General features: G+C 34.6%; 1 protein-coding gene across 1 annotated transcript in view; it reads left to right on the forward strand.

The window, feature by feature from the left end:
* Positions 1-20,020, forward strand: part of LOC150105949 (uncharacterized) — a 140,557-nt gene extending 120,537 nt beyond the window's left edge. Inside the window, exon 9 of the mRNA XM_090393711.1 lies at positions 18,962-20,020. Coding sequence (XP_090249837.1) covers positions 18,962-18,973 — 12 coding nt within the window. The 3' untranslated portion in view covers positions 18,974-20,020. The remainder of the gene's footprint in view (positions 1-18,961) is intronic.
* The last annotated feature ends 470 nt before the right edge of the window (positions 20,021-20,490 follow it).

The following is a 20,490-nucleotide window of genomic DNA, read 5'->3' on the forward strand; positions in this document are numbered from 1 at the left end:
GAAGTATGATGGTATAAGCGTCTTACAGTGGCTGCACTGCATAGTTCAGAAAGCCTGGGCATAGGGACGAATTCCCGATGATTGGAGTAGAGCTCTCATAGTACCCATATATAAAAAGGGAAATAAAACTGCATGTGAGAATTACAGAGGTATTTCCCTACTGAGTGTTCCTGGCAAGATCTATGCAAGTATACTTGAGAAACAGTTGAGAAGAATTGTGGAAGAAAAGCTTAGTGAAGAACAAGCTGGATTCAGGCCAAATAGAGGCCGTCAGGATCAGATCTTCATTTTACGACAAATAGTTGAGAAAGCATGGGAATATAATACAGATCTGTATTTAAGTTTTGTCGATTTGGAAAAGGCATATGACAAGGTGCCAAGAGAGAAGCTATTCAATACGCTGCAGTTATATGGTGTCAATGGGGCATTATATCAAGCAATACTTAGTCTTTACTTGAGTTGTAAGTCAGCAGTTAGAATTGAAGGAAGTACAGGAAAATGATTTAATATTAAATCTGGTGTTAGACAAGGATGTACATTATCCCTTCGGTTATTCATTATCTATGTGGATCACATTATGAAGGAAAGTGGTATTAAAACTGATATCAAAATTGGAGATGTTAATGTCAGCTCTTTGCTTTATGTGGATGATGTTATACTTCTAAATAAATCCGCTACAAGTCTGCAAGATTCTCTAACTAAATTGAATAGCTGTTGTAATAGATATGGTATGAAGGTCAGCAATAAAAAGACAAAGACAATGAAAATAGGCAGAATCATTGAAAATGTCAACTGTGTTGTGAATGGAAAACCTGTGGAACAAGTAAAACATTTCAGCTACTTAGGCACGATTTTTAGTGAAGATGGTAAATTAAATATAGAAATAGACAACAGAATCAGCAAAGCTGGTAAGGTGGGAAGTCAATTGAATAAATTCATATGGAATAAGAAAGAAATTAGTCGGAACACTAAATTAGCTGTATACAAGACACTTTTAACTTATGGATCTGAGAGCTAGGTCAGAAGTAAAACACTTGACCAAAGACTAGAGACCACAGATATGAGAGTCCTGAGAAAGATTATAGGCTTGAACAGATGGCATCAATGGCAGTATCATATTAAAAACGAGGATATTAGGAAAGAACTTGACATTGTCAGCATCCAGGAATGTTAGCAGAGCTAATCTCAGGTGGTATGGTCACTTAAACAGAATTAGCGAGGGAAGATTAGCAAAACAAGTGTTCTCTGCCAGGTTGGCAGCAAAACGACCCAGGGGAAGACCAAGATATAGGTGGATTGATACGGTACAAAGTGCCTTAGATGATAGAAATATAAGATCTGATAATGTTGGAATCTTGACAAGTAACAGACTGATTTGGAGGAAAATTGTAGATAGGAAATTAATAATGATTTAATTTTTTTCATGTAGTACTATCATATCCTGTACACCCCCTTGAGGGTAGATGGCAGGAATTTGATGATGATGATGTTCTTACCAAATTCTTTCCATGTCTTTTGTTTAGCTAATTTTACACAATGCTTTGCTTTCTTACATTTTTTTTTTTCTATATTCTCTAAGAACACGAGCAGACTTACTTGCAAGGAACTTTTGATATGCTTTCTTCTTTTGCTTGACTGTCTCTTTAACTTCCTGAAGTCCATAATGGCGTACTGATTTTTCTACCTTTGCAGAATACCTCACCACATGTCTCTCGAGCTGAATCCAAGTTTTCTTTAGAGTTTGCCACTGTATCTCCAAAGTTTGGTTCTTGGTTTCAAACTCTTTCAGTTTGAAATCAATATGAAGGTTAGTTTTATCCTACTGAATACTAAATGGTGATCACTTACTATTTAAAATCCTCTGTATTCTCTTGTTTCCTGAATCAGTGGGAAAGCATCGCTGTAGATAATAACATAATCATTGAGACTTTCTTATTCCTTGCATCTTCTCTCCATGTGAATTTTGCACATTATTATGTTGGAACATGGTGTTAGTAATAACCAGTCCATGTCCTGAAAAGAAATCTAGCAATTACTTACCATTATTTTTAAGTTTTCTCCAAATTTTCTCAAAACATTCTTATACGAGTGGTCTGAAAAGTTCTCGGCTTCTACCATAGATGGCAACACTATCGGCAAGATTTTATTTTTCTAAGTTGGTACATCTGTCATAAGCATCCATGTGAATTTGCATGTCATTCTATCAAGTAGTTTGTTTTATACAGCTGTCTGTAACAAAAGTGTTGTCTGTATCTCTTGAAATGGATAAAATTGAGTATCGTGCGGTTATAAAATTCTTTGTAAAAGAAGGTTTAATGCCAAAAAAAAAAATTTATTTGAAGTCATAAAAGTTTATGGGCACTCTTCTCCTTCGTTTTCAACAGTTAAGAAATGGGCTGCTGAGTTCAAACATGGCCATACCAGTCTCGAAGATGATCCACGTGAAGGACAACCAAAAAGTATAACACCACCAGAAATCATTGATCGAGTGCACGATATGGTATTGGATGACCGGCGAGTCAAATTTGTGATATTTTGCATGAAGAATTGCAAATGAAAAAGCTTTGCGCAAGCAAATCAAACACGCACTCGCATGACAATCTCTAACAGTGCTTGGAGCATTTTAACAAGAATAAAACTGATTTATTTTGTGCATCGATTTATTACTATGGATGAGACTTGGATTCACCATTACACACCAGAATTCAAACAGCAGTCAAAACAGTGGACAGAAGCTGGTTGTTCAGCACCAAGGAAGACAAAGTCGGTTCCATCAGCAGAAAAGGTCATGGCATCGGTGTTTTGGGATACTAAAGGCATTTTGTTTATTAATTATCTTGAAAAGGGTAAAACAATAACCGGGGAATATTATTCCAATCTTTTAACCAGACTAGATGAAAAAATTCGTGTTAAACGACCTGGTTTGCAGAAGAAAAAATTCATCTTTCATCAGGACAATGCACCTGCCTACAAAGGTATTTTGGCAATGGGGAAATTAAGGGATCTGCACTATGAATTGTTGGAACATCCACTCTATTCCCCAGATTTGGCTGCCTGTGACTTCTGTCTCTTTCCCAAACTAAAACTCTTCCTCGCCTGTGAGCATTTTTCTTCGAATCAAGAAGTGATTGCAGCTCTAGAGGGATATTTTGGAGATCTTACTGAGAACCACTGTAGGAACGGGATAATGGCTCTGGAGCATCGCTGGAATAAATGTATTAGTCTTAAGAGAGATTATGTTGAGAAATAAAAATAATTTCGAAATTATAAATTTGTTTTTTCATTGTTAGGCCAAGAACTTCTCAGACCACTCTCGTATGTCTGGTAATCATTTCCTACTCTTCCTGCTATTTACAACTCCAACAAGAACCAACTTTTCCTTTTTCATTTTATCAGCTGCCTTCTTTAATGCTTTGAAAAATTTAAAAATTCAGCTGCCTTTTTTAGTAAAACTTTTTGTGAGACCATAAGCACAAGTAAGTCTCATTATCCAGTTCCTCATTCTGATGTTAGTCCACATCTCTCAACTTGATGTTCCCTGCTATTCAAGAAAATGATCTTTATATTTAGTGTTTAATATTATAGCTACTCCTTTTCTATGGTTGTTGCTTGAATATAACATCTTGTTGCTTAGAAAGATTTTGCATGTTTTTGTCTTCTTTGTGTCAGTAACACCTATTATGTCGATCTAGTATTTATCCAATTCTTCTGCTATTTCCATTTAATCTTGATCTCTGCTTATGTTTAGTTGTGTTTATAATAATTACCTAGTTTATATTCCAATCCCATATTCTCCCTTTTATGCAACAGCCTTTCATGTGATATCCCATCGAATGCTTTAGCAACGGTCTAACAGTATCATAGGGTATCCATTCCCTTTATTCAACTTAGCGGTAACATTGTTATAAAATATGAACAAATTGCTAAAACATGGAAAATATCTGTTATCACCACCTTGAAACCAAACAAGCCAGCCTTTTCTTTTTTTTCACTGCTATCATGGCAGTAGAGTAGAATATCTGAAAATTAGACCTTCCCATACATCACTTTTTATTCTCCTAATTCAGTTTGGTTATTTTGCTTTATTCACACGGTGCATCAAATTGATAACTTTGCTTGAACTTATTTACATTAACTTTTGAAACATTCTTGTAGACTTGTTGAATTTTTTATCATGGTTTAATTCACAACACAAGACACTAATAAGAAAATAAATAGGTTTATTTACTTAATTACTGATATTTCACTAGTTTTCTACCCATAATCTTCAAGCACAAACAGTTTGTCACACTTCACAAACAGCAACAATTAGTTAACATTGGAAACAGTTTAAAATTCTAATGGACAACACAGAGAACTAAAGTCCTAATTGGCACCATCTGTTGTTAAATACAGAGAGAGAGAGAGAGAGAGAGAGGTTAAGAAGTATTAATTCGATCTTAAAATGACCGTGAGATGTTTGATAAATTGATACAAAAATTAATAAATTAGGCTTGGGGAATGTTTTAAAGCAGCTGTGATTCCAAAAAAAGTCTTTCTGACGTGGAACTCTGTGTAGTACTTTAGTTTTCTTCCATCTAATCCTGTGTAAAGTGGTGTCCAAGGCATGGTTTGCTAGTCCTGACTTGCCGTAACAATGAAACGAAATGTATTTCTTATGTTTTCCAAGGCAGTTTTCGATGGATTGTCCTGTCTGACCATAGTAAGCAAAGTCAAAAGTACATGGCACTTCACATACTCCTGGATGTGAAAAAAGGAGAGCGCATGTCCTTATATGAGCATATTAGGGTTGCCAGTTTGATCATCATCATCATCATCAAATTCCTGCCATGTACCCTCAAGGGGTGTACAGGATATGATAGTACTACATGAAAAAAATTACATCATTACTAACTTCCTATCTACAGTTTTCCTCCAAATCAGTCTGTTACTTGTCAAGACTCCAACATTATCAGATCTTATATTTCTATCGTCTAAGGCACTTTGTACCGTATCAATCCACCTATGTATGGTTTAAATGTGGTGTAGAGCTAGTATTTATTAAGCCCTCTAAGATATCTTTTCAGATGTGCCCTGAATGTATGGAATGTGGTTTTTATTAGTGAAGGGAGAATTTGGGGTGGGAGGGGTGGATTTAAGTCTTTTTGGAGGAGGATTATAGCCATTGGCTAAGATAGATGAGTTCAGTGTTAAGAGCAGTATCATTGGAACAGATAACTCGAGCTCTATGTGTTAGTGTCTTTAATATATCATTCTTTTGTGCTGAATGATGTAATTGTGGAAATATCTTCCAGTATGTATAGGCTTTCCGTAAATAGAAAATGGATAATGAGCCATTTGGAAGGCATATGATTAGTGTATCTAGGAAGGGTAAACAGTTATTTGATTCCTTTTTCATTGTAAAATGGATTTTAGAATGTATCTAATGTGTCTGGACCATCTTGCCAAATAGCAAATCCATCATCATCTACATATCACAGCCAAGCCATTGGTGTGAGCATGGCTTTGTTGTGTGCTTGTTCTGTGCAGAAATTAGCCAGAGAGAGAGAGAGAGGAAAGGGATGAACCCATTATTGTCCCATCTGTTTCTATATTTATCTTTTCCATGTGAAATAATCGGGAGAGGGAAATGGGACATTATCAATTCAAGGATCTCAGTAAATGGTACATTACTAAGTATTGAAGTAATATCAGAGCTAATTGTTGTCTGAACTTTTTAGAATATGATTATTTAATATACTTTTTAAGCGAACAGAATTTTTTTACATTGATATTATTTCGCTATTTACTAATGCACCATTAACTGAGACTCTTGAATTGATAGTGCCCCCCCCCCCAAAAAAAAAAAATATATATATATATATATATATATATTTGACCATCTATCCCAACTTGCCAATCCCTGTGTTAACATATGGTAATAAAATTTAATTAGTGAAATGTTTGGTTATGGTTATGTTTAAATGGGGGGGGGGGAGCATAAAACATAAAATGTTCTTCAGTCAGTCAGACATTTATTATTGTGAACATATTTGATATTAGCAAAACAGGTGTTCTCTGCCAGGTTGGCAGGAAGACCAACATTTAGGTGGATTGATAGTAAAAAGTGCCTCAGAAGGCAGAAATATAAGATCTGATAATGTTGCAGTCTTGACAGGTGATAGATTGATTTAGAGGAAAATTGTTGATAAGAAGTTAGTAATGATGCAAGTTCTTCATGTAGTGCCATCATAATATCCTGAACATCCCTTGAGTGTACAAGTTGGGAATTTGATGATGACATATTTGGTATTATTTCAGTTATTGTTTGTCATTATTCCATCTATTTTTATAATGTCTATGTTATTTGTTATGAAATGAAAAGAATAAATTATTTATTAGGTTATATTAGAATGTAAGATCATCCATACAATAGCACTGAATTATTCAAGTCTTATTTTTATTTCTTTTCAAATATAATTATATTTTTAAATATTGTTGACTCCATTGCTATAAAATAATAATAATAAAAAAAACAGAATTAACTGCATTAAAATAACACAAGGGTTTAATTTATAATAAAATTAACACGCATTCTTTGTTCTGTCAATGCCTTATTATTGTCTTATTATTACTTGATTAGCAAAAATAAATAAAGATGGTAGTTATTTTTCAAAATAGTTCACAAAGCAGGTTTATCTAGCCATAAAAATTGGTCAAAATTTGACTTTGCTTAACAGTTTAACATTAATTCTGCATTTACTCTTGTTCTTTCTTTCTTGTGTCTCCCATTATTGTGTGTATATGTACTGTTTTTTCATGTTATTTTTGTTTTCTTTTTTAGTTTCTGCTAATCCTTTAGTCAGTGTGGAATTTCTTGCAATTGTCTTGTTATTTTCTGCTATTTCCTGCAATATCCTTGTTATTTTCCTCAATTTCTTTTGTTTTATTTCTTCTGTTGTTTCACATTTCTTCCTCATCATGGAAATGGAGTGGAGGGAGCAATTCCCCCCCCCCTTAATACACCGTAGTGAACCTTGCTATAGCAGACTATTTTTCTGGTCTCTAGGGATCTGCAGGAGGCTTTAGCCTCGAATTCTAGCTGGGAAGGGCACCCATCTATGTGTGCTAACAAAAATCCTAGGGCTAAGAGATGCTTAAGAATTACTGTTTCCCATGTTTTTGGAAGTTTTAACAAATCTGTACTTAATTAAATTTAAATTTGGTTGGTTTTTAAGGGCAGCTGCAGATTCCAGAAAAGGCAACTCACATTTGAACCTGCTATGATTCCTCACTGAAGCACTATAGGGTTTTTATGATTGTGTGTGTGTTCAAGGCATGGTTTGCTAGACCTCACCATTCATTGTCATGATTATAGATGTATTTTTTTATGTTCTTCCAACTAGATATCAACTGATATCTGGTTGGGGATAAAGTAGTGAATATATTGACTGAAATTTGAATTATGAAAACATCAGTATTCATTCCAATTCCAAAAAAATCAAATCTGAGAGATTGTGAGAATTATAGAACCATCACTTTAATTTCATATGCAAGTAAAGTTATGCTGGAAGTGATCCAACAAAGATTGTGAATAAGAAATGCCACAAGAACAGTGAGGCTTTAGGAGAGGTAGAGGAACTAGAGACAAAATGGCAAAAATGAGATGGATTATGGAAAGAACAAGAAAATTTCATAAGGAAGGATCATCTGTTTTATTGATTATAAGAAAGCTTTTGATTGTGTAGATCACAACAGATTATGAATTGTAATGAGATTAATGGGAATACCTGAACATTTAATTCTCTTGATGTTGTTGTCTAGTTCGTTGACTTCTAGATATGACTGTGACCTGTAGAACTGCTTTGGCAATATGTTGAACTTTGATGTGCTTTTCTATTATTATCAATTTTCTGTAGAGCAGCGACAATTTCTGGACAAGAATAGATATAGGCAGGTGTTAGTTAGACTCCTGGACAGTTCTTGCATTTTTCATAGCTTGTAGTACCTTCCAGCTGAGTTTTCATGCCTTTAAAATGTTCCATCCTTAGTCTGGTAATGATTGTGGTTATTTCTCTATTTTCATGCTTCTTCTTGATAGTTTGTTTTAACAATCTTATTTTTGCGATGGAATTAGCATCAGTTAGTGATAGTGGGTTTAATTTTTGAGGTGAGTATCTTGCTTCTTTGGTTAGTCTGTCTGCTCTCTCTCATTGCCTTCAATATTTATGCTGGCTGATATCCATTGCAGTGTACAGTTCTTATTTTTCAAATTTAAAGTTGTTAGATTCGTGAATTTCCGTGTGAGTTTTGTTTTTCCACTTTTTAATGCTTCAAGTGCAGAATTTGAGTCTCTGAGCAGGTTATTCCTTCTGTAATGCTTATTACTGGATTAGAGAGAACTTTAGAACTGCTTGTATGGCTGTTAATTCACAAGTGAATTTGAAGCTATTTTGCCAGCTGTGGATTTGATTTGCATTTCCTCACCTCCAGGTAGAATTAATAAAACCCCTGCCCCTTTTTGGTTAAGTGCTTCATTAAATAAGGCTTTATCAAATGATCCATCAGTGTAGGCAATGACATGATTTAGATTATTTAAGTGATGTATAGTTTATGTATAGTATCAAGTCCATTTCTTTTATTTTCATGCTGTGAATCCTGATTTTGAAAAATGTTCTAGGAAATTTAGGTTAATCATTGTGTTTTTGGTGATATAGTTGGAAAGAATAGCTCTTTGCTTATTTCGATAGACAAGTGCTCTAAGTCGATCTGTTTTCTAATTTCATGAGCATATTGTAAAGTAGATGATCTCTTTGGTCTAGATTTTTCTGCCCAGGTATCGAAAGTCCTGAGTTAGATGTGATCCTGTTGTTGTTGGCTCCTGATTCTGTTGGTGAATTTAACTGTGGAGAGTTTTCTTCTGTCTTCTAGTATGTGAAGTCCATATTCTTGTTGAGCTTTTAAATTATTTATGGATGAGACTGCACCTATGATGATTTTTGCTGCCTTTGATTGTACTCTGTCAAGTTTTTATTTTGATCTAGTAGAAGCTGGAGCCCAGATGGATGAGGCATATTCCATAATGGGTCATACGAGTGCTGTATATGTAATTTTGTGAATGTCTTCAGTTTTGCACCCCATTTTGTTCCACAAATCCTTTTGATGATATTAAGCTTTTTATGAGCTTTATTAGATATATTTTGATATGAGTTGTAAATCTCAGTTCAATATCTAGAGTTAGGTCTAAGTTGGAAACTCTGTTTTTCCTATTTTGGTATTATATATTTTGATTTGGAGGTTGTTATTGTGTCTATTTTTTCTATCGGTGGAGAAGATTTGTTTTTATCAGGTTCTAAGCCTTGTATTGATTTATTTAGGATTTAGAATTGTTGAGGATTACTGCTTGTGTATCAGATTGCTATATTGCCTGCATAGCATGCTATTTTTGTATCATTTGTGATGTGAGGATGAATATTGTTCATATAGATAAGAAATAGGAGTGGGCTTAAAACAGAACCTTGTGGGACTCCAGCTCAAGTTCGATATGTGTTGGAATAAATTCCATTGACTTTTATTTTTCTTCCTTTCATAATGTCTGAAATCCAGATTAATGCATTCCCCTTATTCCAGTATCATATGCAATTTTTATTACCTTTTGTCTCCAAACATGATTGAAGGCAGTGGTAAGATCCAAGAAAATTGCTTTTGTCTTCTTTGATAGATTTTCTTGGAAACTATCTATGATTGATTGGCACAGATAAAATAATTGATCTTCTGTGTTGTGATGAAACCTGTATTCAGTTTGGTAGAAGTTGACCTTCTTATTTTCTAAGAGCCAATTCATGTTTGGTATGTAATATTCTTTTGTTTAGTTTACAGAGAGTACTAGTCAAAGCTATTGGTCTGTAGCTTTTACAGTCATTAGGGTTTTTGTTAGGTTTTAGTATGGGTATAATGACTGATGTTTTTCAGATTTTTTGATGTTTACCTGTGTTCCAGGAAGTATTAAATATCTTATCTTCAGAAGGCAGTTTTTGGCTTGTTCTCCCTTGTTTTTAATCATATGTACAAAGATATGATCTTTCCAAAATGGAACCCAGTTATTTTTCCTGAGTCCTCTGGGAATTGAATTTTTTGCAGCTCTCTGTATGGTGCTAGTTCTAGTAGTTGCTGATCTAGTTCTTTACAAGATGAATTCGAGGTGATTTGTTGGGGTCAATTTGATTAATTGCTGTTTTTTATTCTCTCATTGTGAGGTCCTGAGAAAATGTCTTCAGAAGGATAGTTCTGGATTGTATTAGCAGATTTTTTGCAATTTTCACTTTTTGTCTTCTTTGTTGATTTGCAGTTCACTTACTTTAGAGCAATGTTTGACTAGCATATTTGTCATCTGTTTGTTGCTGCTGTATTAATGCCTGAGAAGATTGTGTTTGAAGAGCTATTTAGTATCCAGAAGTGTTGTGTTATTTAATAATCTGATGATATTCTAGTGTTTTGAGTTTTTTCTTGAATGTAGTCTATTGCAGATTTGCAGCTTGAAATTTCATCATCATCAGAATACTAATTACGGGTATAGACCATACTGGTCTGTTCAGGTCTCATTATCCATCCAATATCCTTTTTTTGAGGTCTACCCCTATCTTCTGTTTCCAATTGGCTTATTTCATCTTCATCTTCAATTTTTTGAGTTAATTCTGTTTTCTTCTGTGTTATTTTGTTTTAACTGTTCTTTAATAATATCTCTTTTGGTGATTATAATAGCATTGATAATATGATCTTTCCAAAATGGAACCCAGTTATTTTTTCTGAGTCCTCTGGGAATTGAATTTTTTGCAGCTCTCTGTATGATGCTAGTTCTAGTAGTTGCTGATCTAGTTCTTTACAAGTGAATGTGCCAGTACAATGTTTCTAATAGTTGTGCATATTGAGGCCAATTTGCTTTTCTCAAGTTCCAAGATCTCTTTTTCTGTGGTTTTTGGTCTAACTGCAAGTTAATGGTAGTGATAATAAGTCTATGATCAATGATGGCATTCTTTAGTATTTTCCACTGGGTAAGATTTGCAGTTTCATAATCTACTGCTGTGATGTCTAATGCTGATTCTGTACCCATTATTCTTGACAGATATGTATTTTGTTTTTTCTTTAGATCAAAAATTATGTCCTCATGTTTGTTAAAAAAATGAAAAGAGGAAATTCTCTTGATAAGAGAGCTGTATGACAACCAAGAGGCTTAAGTAAAAACAGTCTTTGCAGAAAAGGACAATGTTCAAGTGGAAAAAGGGGTGCGGCAAGGTTGTATACTATTGCCCTACCTTTTTAATATTTATAGTGAATATATTATGAAAATAGCTGATTTAGATAGAGATCCATGTGGAATTAAGATTGATGACAGAAAAATAAATAATTTAAGATATGCAGATGATACAACCCCTCCCAGCAGAAACTATGGAAGATCTGGAGTGATTGATTCGTTCTATTGGTTAAGACAGAAAGTAACAATCATCATCATCATCATCATCAAATTCCTGCCATGTACCCTCAAGGGGTGTACAGGATATGACAGTACTACATGAAAAAATTACATCATTACTAACTTCCTATCTACAATTTTCCTCCAAATCAGTCTGTTACTTGTCAAGACTCCAACATTATCAGATCTTATATTTCTATCGTCTAAGGCACTTTGTACCGTATCAATCCACCTATATCTTGGTCTTCCTCTGGGTCGTTTTCCTGCCAACCTGGCAGAGAACACTTGTTTTGCTAATCTTTCCTCTCCCATTCTATTTAAGTGACCATACCATCTGAGATTAGCTCTGCTAACGCATTCCTGGATGCTGACAATGTCAAGTTCTTTCCTAATATCCTCATTTTTAATATGATATTGCCATTGATGCCATCTGTTCACGCCTCTAATCTTTCTCAGGACTCTCATATCTGCGGTCTCTAGTCTTTGGTCAAGTGTTTTACTTCTGACCCAGCTCTCAGATCCATAAGTTAAAATTGGTTTGAACACAGTCTTGTATACAGCTAATTTAGTGTTCCGACTAATTTCTTTCTTATTCCATATGAATTTATTCAATTGACTTCCCACGATACCAGCTTTGCTGATTCTGTTGTCTATTTCTATATTTAGTTTACCATCTTCAGTAAAAATTGTGCCTAAGTAGCTGAAATGTTTTACTTGTTCCACAGGTTCTCCATTCACAACACAGTTGACATTTTCAATGATTCTGCCTATTTTCATTGTCTTTGTCTTTTTATTGCTGACCTTCATACCATATCTATTACAACAGCTATTCAATTTAGTCAGAGAATCTTGCAGACTTGTAGCGGATTTGCTTAGAAGTATAACATCATCCGCATAAAGCAAAGAGCTGACATTAACATCTCCAATTTTGATATCAGGTTTAATACCACATTCCTTCATAATGTGATCCATATAGATAATGAATAACAGAGGGGATAATGTACATCCTTGTCTCACACCAGATTTAACATTAAACCATCTTCCTGTACTTCCTTCAATTCTAACTGCTGACTCACAACTCAAATAAAGACTAAGTATTGCTTGATATAATGCCCCATTGACACCATATAACTGCAGCGTATTGAATAGCTTCTCTCTTGGCACCTTGTCATATGCCTTTTCCAAATCGACAAAACTTAAATACAGATCTTTGTTATATTCCCATGCTTTCTCGACTATTTGTCGTAAAGTGAAGATCTGATCCTGACAGCCTCTGTTTGGCCTGAATCCAGCTTGTTCTTCACCAAGCTTTTCTTCCACAATTCTTCTCAACCGTTTCTCAAGTATACTTGCATAGATCTTGCCAGGAACACTCAGTAGGGAAATACCTCTGTAATTCTCACATTCAGTTTTATTTCCCTTTTTATATATGGTTACTATGAGAGCTCTACTCCAATCATCGGGAATTCGTCCCTCTGTCCAGGCTTTCTGAACTATGCAGTGCAGCCACTGTAAGACTCTTATACCACCATACTTCAGCATTTCTGGTCGAATATCATCTACTCCTGCTGCCTTTCCATATTTCAAGCCTTTGATGGCTTTTTCTACTTCAAGTATGGATATGTATTCCTGACTGCATGCCTGGTCAGTGTTTTTTATCACTGTGCTGTCATCACTGCTTGTTTCATTTAGCAGTTTTTCAAAGTAATTACTCCATACTTCAAGGATATCTTTTTCTCCTGTTTTCATTTCACCTTTATCATCTCTAATTCCTTTTACAGCACTCTTTCCTCCATTCCTAAGCTTCTTCAACAACCTGCAGAATATTTTGCCACCTTCTTGATATTTATTTTCTATATTCTTGCCAAAGTCCTCCCATGACTTTTGTTTAGCTAGTTTTACACACTGTTTAGCTTTCTTACATTTGTCTCTGTATTCTGTAAGAGTAAAAGCTGACTTATTTGCCAGGAACTTTTGATATGCTTTCTTCTTTTCCTTCACTGCCTCTTTAACTTCCTGTGTCCACCAGGGAGTTCTGATTTTTTTATCTTTGCACACAACCTCACCACATGCCTCTCTGGCAGAATCAATCAATGTTTCCTTCAGAGTTTGCCACTGAATCTCCAAGGTTTGATTCCTGTTCTCAAACTCTTTCATTTTCTTTTCAATAATATTTCTGTATTTTAGTCTACAGTTTACATCTGAAAGCTGCTCAACTTTTATTCGCTTTAAAACTTTCTTACATGTTATTCTTTTCAATATGAAATTCAATTTTATCCTGCTCAAGACTAAATAGTGATCACTTCCAATTTCAAATCCTCTGTACACTCTGGTGTCCTGCACCAGGGAGAAAACATCACTATCAACAATAACATAGTCAATGAGACTTTTCTTATTCCTAGCCTCTTCTCTCCATGTGAATTTGTGCACATTTTTATGTTGGAACATGGTGTTAGTAATAACCAGTCCATGTCCTGAGCAGAAATCCAACAGATATTTGCCATTATTATTAGCTTTGCTCTTTTCTCCAAATTTTCCCAAAATATTTTTGTATGTCTCACAATCATTTCCTACTCTACTATTTAGATCCCCAACAAGGACCAACTTTTCCTTTTTCATTGTGTCAGTTGCTTTTTCTAAAGCCTCAAAAAATTCCTCCACTTCTACCTTAGTAGAACCTTCTGTGGGACCATAGGCACAAATAAGTCTCATTGTCCAGTTCCCCATTCTCATATTTGCCCACATTACTCTACTTGAGACTGACTGCCATTCAAGAAGATTAGCCTCGTATTTTGTGTTGAATACTATGGCTACTCCTTCTTTTCCTTGATTGTTATTGCCTGAATATAACATTTTGTATTTATTGCTCAGAAAGATCTCATCAGTTTTGGTCTTTTTTGTTTCAGTCACCCCTATTATGTCGATCTGGTACTTATCTAATTCCTCAGCTAGCTCCCTTTCTTTGCCATTCAGGCTTCTTACATTGATAGTACCGATCTTTAACTCTGGTGATGTTGAGTTGGGGTTTGTTTTCAGATTTGTTCCAGTAGCTGACTTTTCGCTGTTCGCCCTGGTTCCCTGGCGAAAACAACGGGGGCCTTGTTTAACCGGGCGACGCCCCAGCCGGCATGAAATTTTGTCATGTTGTACCATCATTTTTTATTTTGGTTTAACCAATAAGAATACAATTTGGTCGGCTAAATCCCAAATTGCCAGCCCATCCTCGTTCGTTCAGTATCAAAGTAGATACCCAACAGGGTGCACCACGAGAAGGTGAGGATTGGACATTAGGTCAGAAGCCCTGGTCGGTTCTCTGCATTCCTTTAAAGGCTATGTGGAGGTCTCCTCTCAGTTATACAGCTTTGACCCTTAAGCACCCCAGAAAGTAACAAATCCGGGATTAATTTAAACATCAGCAAAACAGAAATTATGGCTTCTGGCAATTTAAATGAATTTATAATAGAGGGGATAAAACAGAAATCGGTGAAAGTTATGATTTACTGGGGTCCAGAATCAGAAATGATGGTAAATGTGAAGATGAAATTAAAAGGATGGTCATGGGAATGCTTAAGGGGGTCAAAGCTGTATAACTGAGAGGAGACCTCCACATAGCCTTTAAAGGAATGCAGAGAACCGACCAGGGCTTCTGACCCAATGTCCAATGCCTTCTTGTGCTGCACCCTGTTAGGTATCTACCTAGATACTGAACGAACGATGATGTGCTGGCAATTTGGGATTTAGCTAACCAAATTGTATTCTTATTGGCTTAAACTAAAATATAAAATGATGGTACAACATGACAGAATTTCATGCTAGCTGGGGTGTCACCCGGTTAAACAAGGCCCCCTGTTGTTTTCGCCAGGGCAAACGGAAAAGTCAGCTACTAGAACAAATTCCAAAAACATACCCCAACTCAACATCACCCGAGTTCAAGATCGGTACTATCAATATAATAGGGGTGACTGAAACAAAAAGTATGGTGCTGAATGAAAATATGAATGAAGCTCAACACTAAATATGGTGCTGAATGAAAATACTTGTGACTGAATGGCAGGCAGTCTCAAGAGTGATGTGGGCAAATATCAAAATGGAGAACTGGACAATGAGACTTATTTGTGCCTATGGTCCCACAGAAGGTTCTACTAAGGTGGAAGTGGAGGAATTTTTTCAGGCTTTATAGAAAGCAGCTGACACAATGGAAAAGGAAGAATTGGTTCTTGTTGGGGATCTAAATTTATAGCGGAGTGGAAAATGATTGTCAGACATACAAAAATATTTTTGGAAAATTTCGAGAAAAGAGCAAAGCTAATAATAATGACAAATACCTGTTGGATTTCTGCTCAGGACATGGACTGGCTATTACTTACACAATGTTCCAATATAAAAATGTGCATAAATTCACATGGAGAGAAGAGGCAAGGAATAAAAAAATCCCATTGACTATGTTATAGTTGATTGTGATGTTTTCTTCCTGGTGCAGGACACAAGAGTGTACAGAAGATTTGAAATTAGAAGTGATCATCATTTAGTCTTGAGCAGGATAAAATTGAATTTCATATTCAAAAGAAGAACATGTAAGAAAGTTTTAAAGCGAATAAAAGTTGAGCAGCTCTCAGATGTGAACTGTTGACTAAAATACACAAACATTATTCAAGAAAAAATGAAAGAGTTTGAGAACAGGAACCAAATCTTGGAGATTCAGTGGCAAGCACTGAAGAAACACTGATTGATTCAGCCAGAGGAATGTAGTGAGGTTGTCTGCAAGGGCAGAAAAATTAGAACTCCATGGTGGACACAGGAAATTAAAGAGGCAGTGAAGGAAAAGAAGAAAGCATATCAAAAGTTTCTGGCAAATAAGTCAGCTTATGTTCTTAGAGAATACAGAGACAAGTGTAAGAAAGCTTAAGCACTGTGTAAAATTAACTAAACAAAAGTCATGGGAAGGCTTTGGTAAGAACATAGAATATAAATGTGAATATAAAGAAGATATGCGCATGATAACAAAATTCATGATGATATTCTGTTTTGTAGAACTTTGCCATCCCGAACAACTTAGAGAAGAAATATTTCACACTCTCAGTAATTGCATAATACACAAAGGGATCCAGTGGGGAAAATGTATATGCTTCTGTTCAGATGGAGCTCACACCCTTACAGGCAGGCATAGTGTGGTTGTTTCTAAGGTCAAAGAAGTAGCTCTGGATATGAATTGGGTGCATTGTTTCATACATAGGGAAGCGTTAGCCTCCAAAGAAATGCCACCAGAATTTAAACCTGTGCTATACAACACTGTCAAGCTAGTTAATTTTATTAAAGCTCGACCATTAAATAACAGGTTATTTTCAGTACTCTGCGATGAAATGGGCAGTGAATATACACAACTTTTGCTTCATTCTGAAATTCGCTGGCTTTCCAGGGGCAAAGTACTAACAAGGTTATTTCGATTAAGGCACGAAGTTTTATTATTTGTAAATGAACGTAATTCTGATTTTGCATCACTCCTTTTTGATGAAGCATTGTTATCAACACTATCTTATCTTTCAGACATTTTTTCAAAATTAAATGAACTAAATCTCTCCCTTCAGGGAAATTTTTTAACTGTTTTTGATGCCTACGACAAAATAAAGGCATTTGAGAAAAAACTGCTTTTATGGATTAATTATGTAAAAGACAGTTTGCACCTTTTCCTGGAATCCTTTTTAGTGGAAAATAATATTTTTGTTCATTCTGAGTTTGTGGAAAGGGTTTGGGACTACCTCAAAAATATGAAATGGAATTTTGAAACATATTTTCCGAATAACTTTTATAAGAAATTTCTGTAGGTTCGCGATCCATTTCAGGTTTGCAGTCACGAGGACAACCTTTTTTTTATCGAAAAAGGAACAGTTAATTGAGCTTTCAAGTGACAGTGGGCTTAAAATGCAATTCCGTGATCTTGGTTTTGCTCGATTTTGGATCTCGTCTTCAGTGAGAAGTGAATTTCCAGAATTATCTAAAGAAGCATTGAAAATCGTCCTGCAGTTTTCTACAACCTATCTTTGTGAGAAAGGATTTTCATCGCTCCTTCAAATAAAAACAAAATACAGAAATCGTCTTAGTGTGTGTGCCGATCTTCAACTGAAGTTGACCAATATTGAGCCGGATATCCAGCAACTCTGCAAGGGCTAAGAAGCTCGACCATCTCATTAAAAGTAAGTAGTAACATAATTATATCATCTTATTTATTTGTTTAATAAAAATTAAAACTTTGTTCAATGATGATACACTTTTAATTATTTACTTCCAATTTAATTAATTATGTTGCCATATCTTTCAAAACATACATTTAGATTTATTATGTTATAAATGGCACAGTTTTTCCGAAATGTTGGTAATTCCTACATAGGTTTTTTAAAAAAATTACAAAAAGTCAAAACGATGTATAGGGAAATAAATTAGAAACACTATGTTTATTTTTGAAGTAAAACTTTAATTCCAACATTCTAAAATGTTATTTTTCTTGCTTTTCTGTTCGCAAAATCGTCGATCACATTGTCGAAGTCTATTTCATCACTCAGTTGCTGTTTTATAGACAGTAAGGCAAGATTTCATAAACGCCAAAAAAGGTGCCGCCAGGGGAAGACCCCCCCTCCCCCCCAGCTACGCCTTGGTAACTTAGTGGTCTGCAGAATTGTTTTAGGCATTTTACTGGTCCTTGGACTTAGAAAGGTTGAGAAATGCTGATCTAGATCATGTCTTGGACACTGCATACAGATGGCAAAAAATAAACCACAGTGCTTCATTACAGCAAGTTCAAATTCAAGTGGCTTTTTCTGGAATCTTCAGTTGCCCTTAAAAATCAATCCACTTTAAGTATGATGGAAAAACATAGAACTCTCAAAATATGGAAAACAGTAATTTTTATGCAACCTTGTTATGACCTGGGTTTCCTGTTAGTGATCATGAAGAGTATTCCTTCCTAGCTAGTAATCTAAACTTTAGCATGCTAAGTTTCACTTTACTTTGTGTTGTTTGTGTGTGTGTGTCTGTTACAATTTATATTGCCCTCTCCCCCATAAGATATTTCTGTGGCAGAGATGAAGCATTAACATCATTACTGTTGTTAATTCATTTCTTGTGCTGCTTTCAGTTTAACATTTAGTTCTATTCAGCACCTAAACATACAAAACTAAGCATAAACATGTGCATTCACCCAAAACATTTCAAGCATGAATGTTAACACTACTTTCAATAGTGATTTTAAATGAATATTCCTACTGTGGAGCTCTGTAATGTTTTCATTAGTTCATAATATTAAACAAGCAAATTTACTAAAATCATGTTTGCAACTGCTGAAGCAGTTCTAATCAACAAAATAGAATAAAAGAGCAGTAAAATCAACAGTAGGCTAGATATTATGCAATTCACTGTGTTATTTCAAATAATATTATATTTTAGTTAGCTCATAGGATTTTATATTACTGTGATTTTTAATTGTGCATACAGTTCTAATGTTTTGTTTTGTTTTTACAGGCAACCAAATGATTTAGGAACATGTAATGTTTTATTGGGCTTTGTAAATATCTATTTAATTCTGGACTGGTTGCTATAAAACTGATGTGTGCAGATTTAAAATAGTTTTCCTTGTGCCAGGAGTTTGCAAACCTCATGAAAGGAGTTGAAAAAATTACATCTATCCCTGAGGACTGCGCCATCACTTCTTGAAAAAACTTGGAAACATAAACAGTATGTTTTCTTTTTTTTTTTTTCCCCCATGTTGTCTTGAGAAGGTTAAAGTTATGCTTTGTGAATGCAAAGAACTGAGGAGAAGAGTTTTTAGCATTCTGGTGAGGGCCAGTATAAGGTTTCTACAGGTTTACAGATTAAGGGCTTCAGTTGTAAGCCATTTATTGAGAGCCTTTTGCCCTGTGGTTGATTTTATTTTATAAGATAAATATGGTAGTAAAATCCATCCTATTCTAAGTATATAGCTATTATGTGTTGTGGAACCTCTGTCATTTTTTGGTACCGGTAAAAAGCGATAACCCTAGGAAAATATTGAACCTCAAAATTGAAAATATTTTAATCAATTGGAGCACATAATTGAAATAAAAAAAATTAAAAAAATTGACAACAGAAATTTGGATGATGTTTATAATGTCCATTTGCCAGTAAGCTGAAATGTATTGTTCATTGGCTATTGCTTATGTAAAGCAATCTGCAATCTCATGTATACACACTTTTGTAGTATATATACATACATAATAGCAATATTTCCATTTGCAAATGTTTCAACACATTGGTCAAAAGGAACTTAAATCCCAACTGAATGCGAGATCAGATATGCTAAGAAGAATAAGCCCTCGATTATTCTTCAACAAAATTTCTTTATATGCCTCAACCATAGTCAAATTTTTATCCTATGCCAAATCTCTAGAGTGAATTAGTTTCTGATTCACACACAAAGCTCATGATTTTACTTAAAATTTCTGAAAAGATTTCAGGTTTGTTTCCCTCAGCTGATCATACCTTGCTACCCATATATTTTTTTCATGAAGCGTCATTAACATAAATTCATGAATTGCAGCTGCAACTACTCCTCTGATATCTAATACTCGTGCAGAAAGAGAATGATAAAGCTCATATGTGGAAAGACAAAAAAAAAGTGATGGTAATGAAAATGTTGTTTTATTATTCCTACTATTGGAGACTTAAATTACATATAAATCTAATTTGTAATTCTCTTATAATTTTATTATACATATATACAGTTGAACTTGGTTATAACGAGCATACCAGAACCAACAAAATTTCCTTGTTATAACCATTATTTGCTATACCAGTGATGAGTTAAATCTACCTCCTATTTTTTTTAATTTTCAATAACTTGATTAAAAAAAAAACAATTCAAAAAAGAAACAAAAGTATTAGAGAGAAAAAATAATATAATTACATACCTAGATATTTGTATGAATATCTTTGTATAAACTACAATCCATTTAATATTAAACATTTGTCCATAATTTTAAAACCATACACTTAATACTAAACAAAGTTTATTT

The sequence above is a fragment of the Typopeltis vanoorti genome, chromosome 6 (assembly GCF_054136105.1).
Source record: "Typopeltis vanoorti isolate ZY-2024b chromosome 6, IOZ_Tvanoo_1.0, whole genome shotgun sequence".
Taxonomy (NCBI): Eukaryota; Metazoa; Arthropoda; class Arachnida; order Uropygi; family Thelyphonidae; genus Typopeltis; species Typopeltis vanoorti.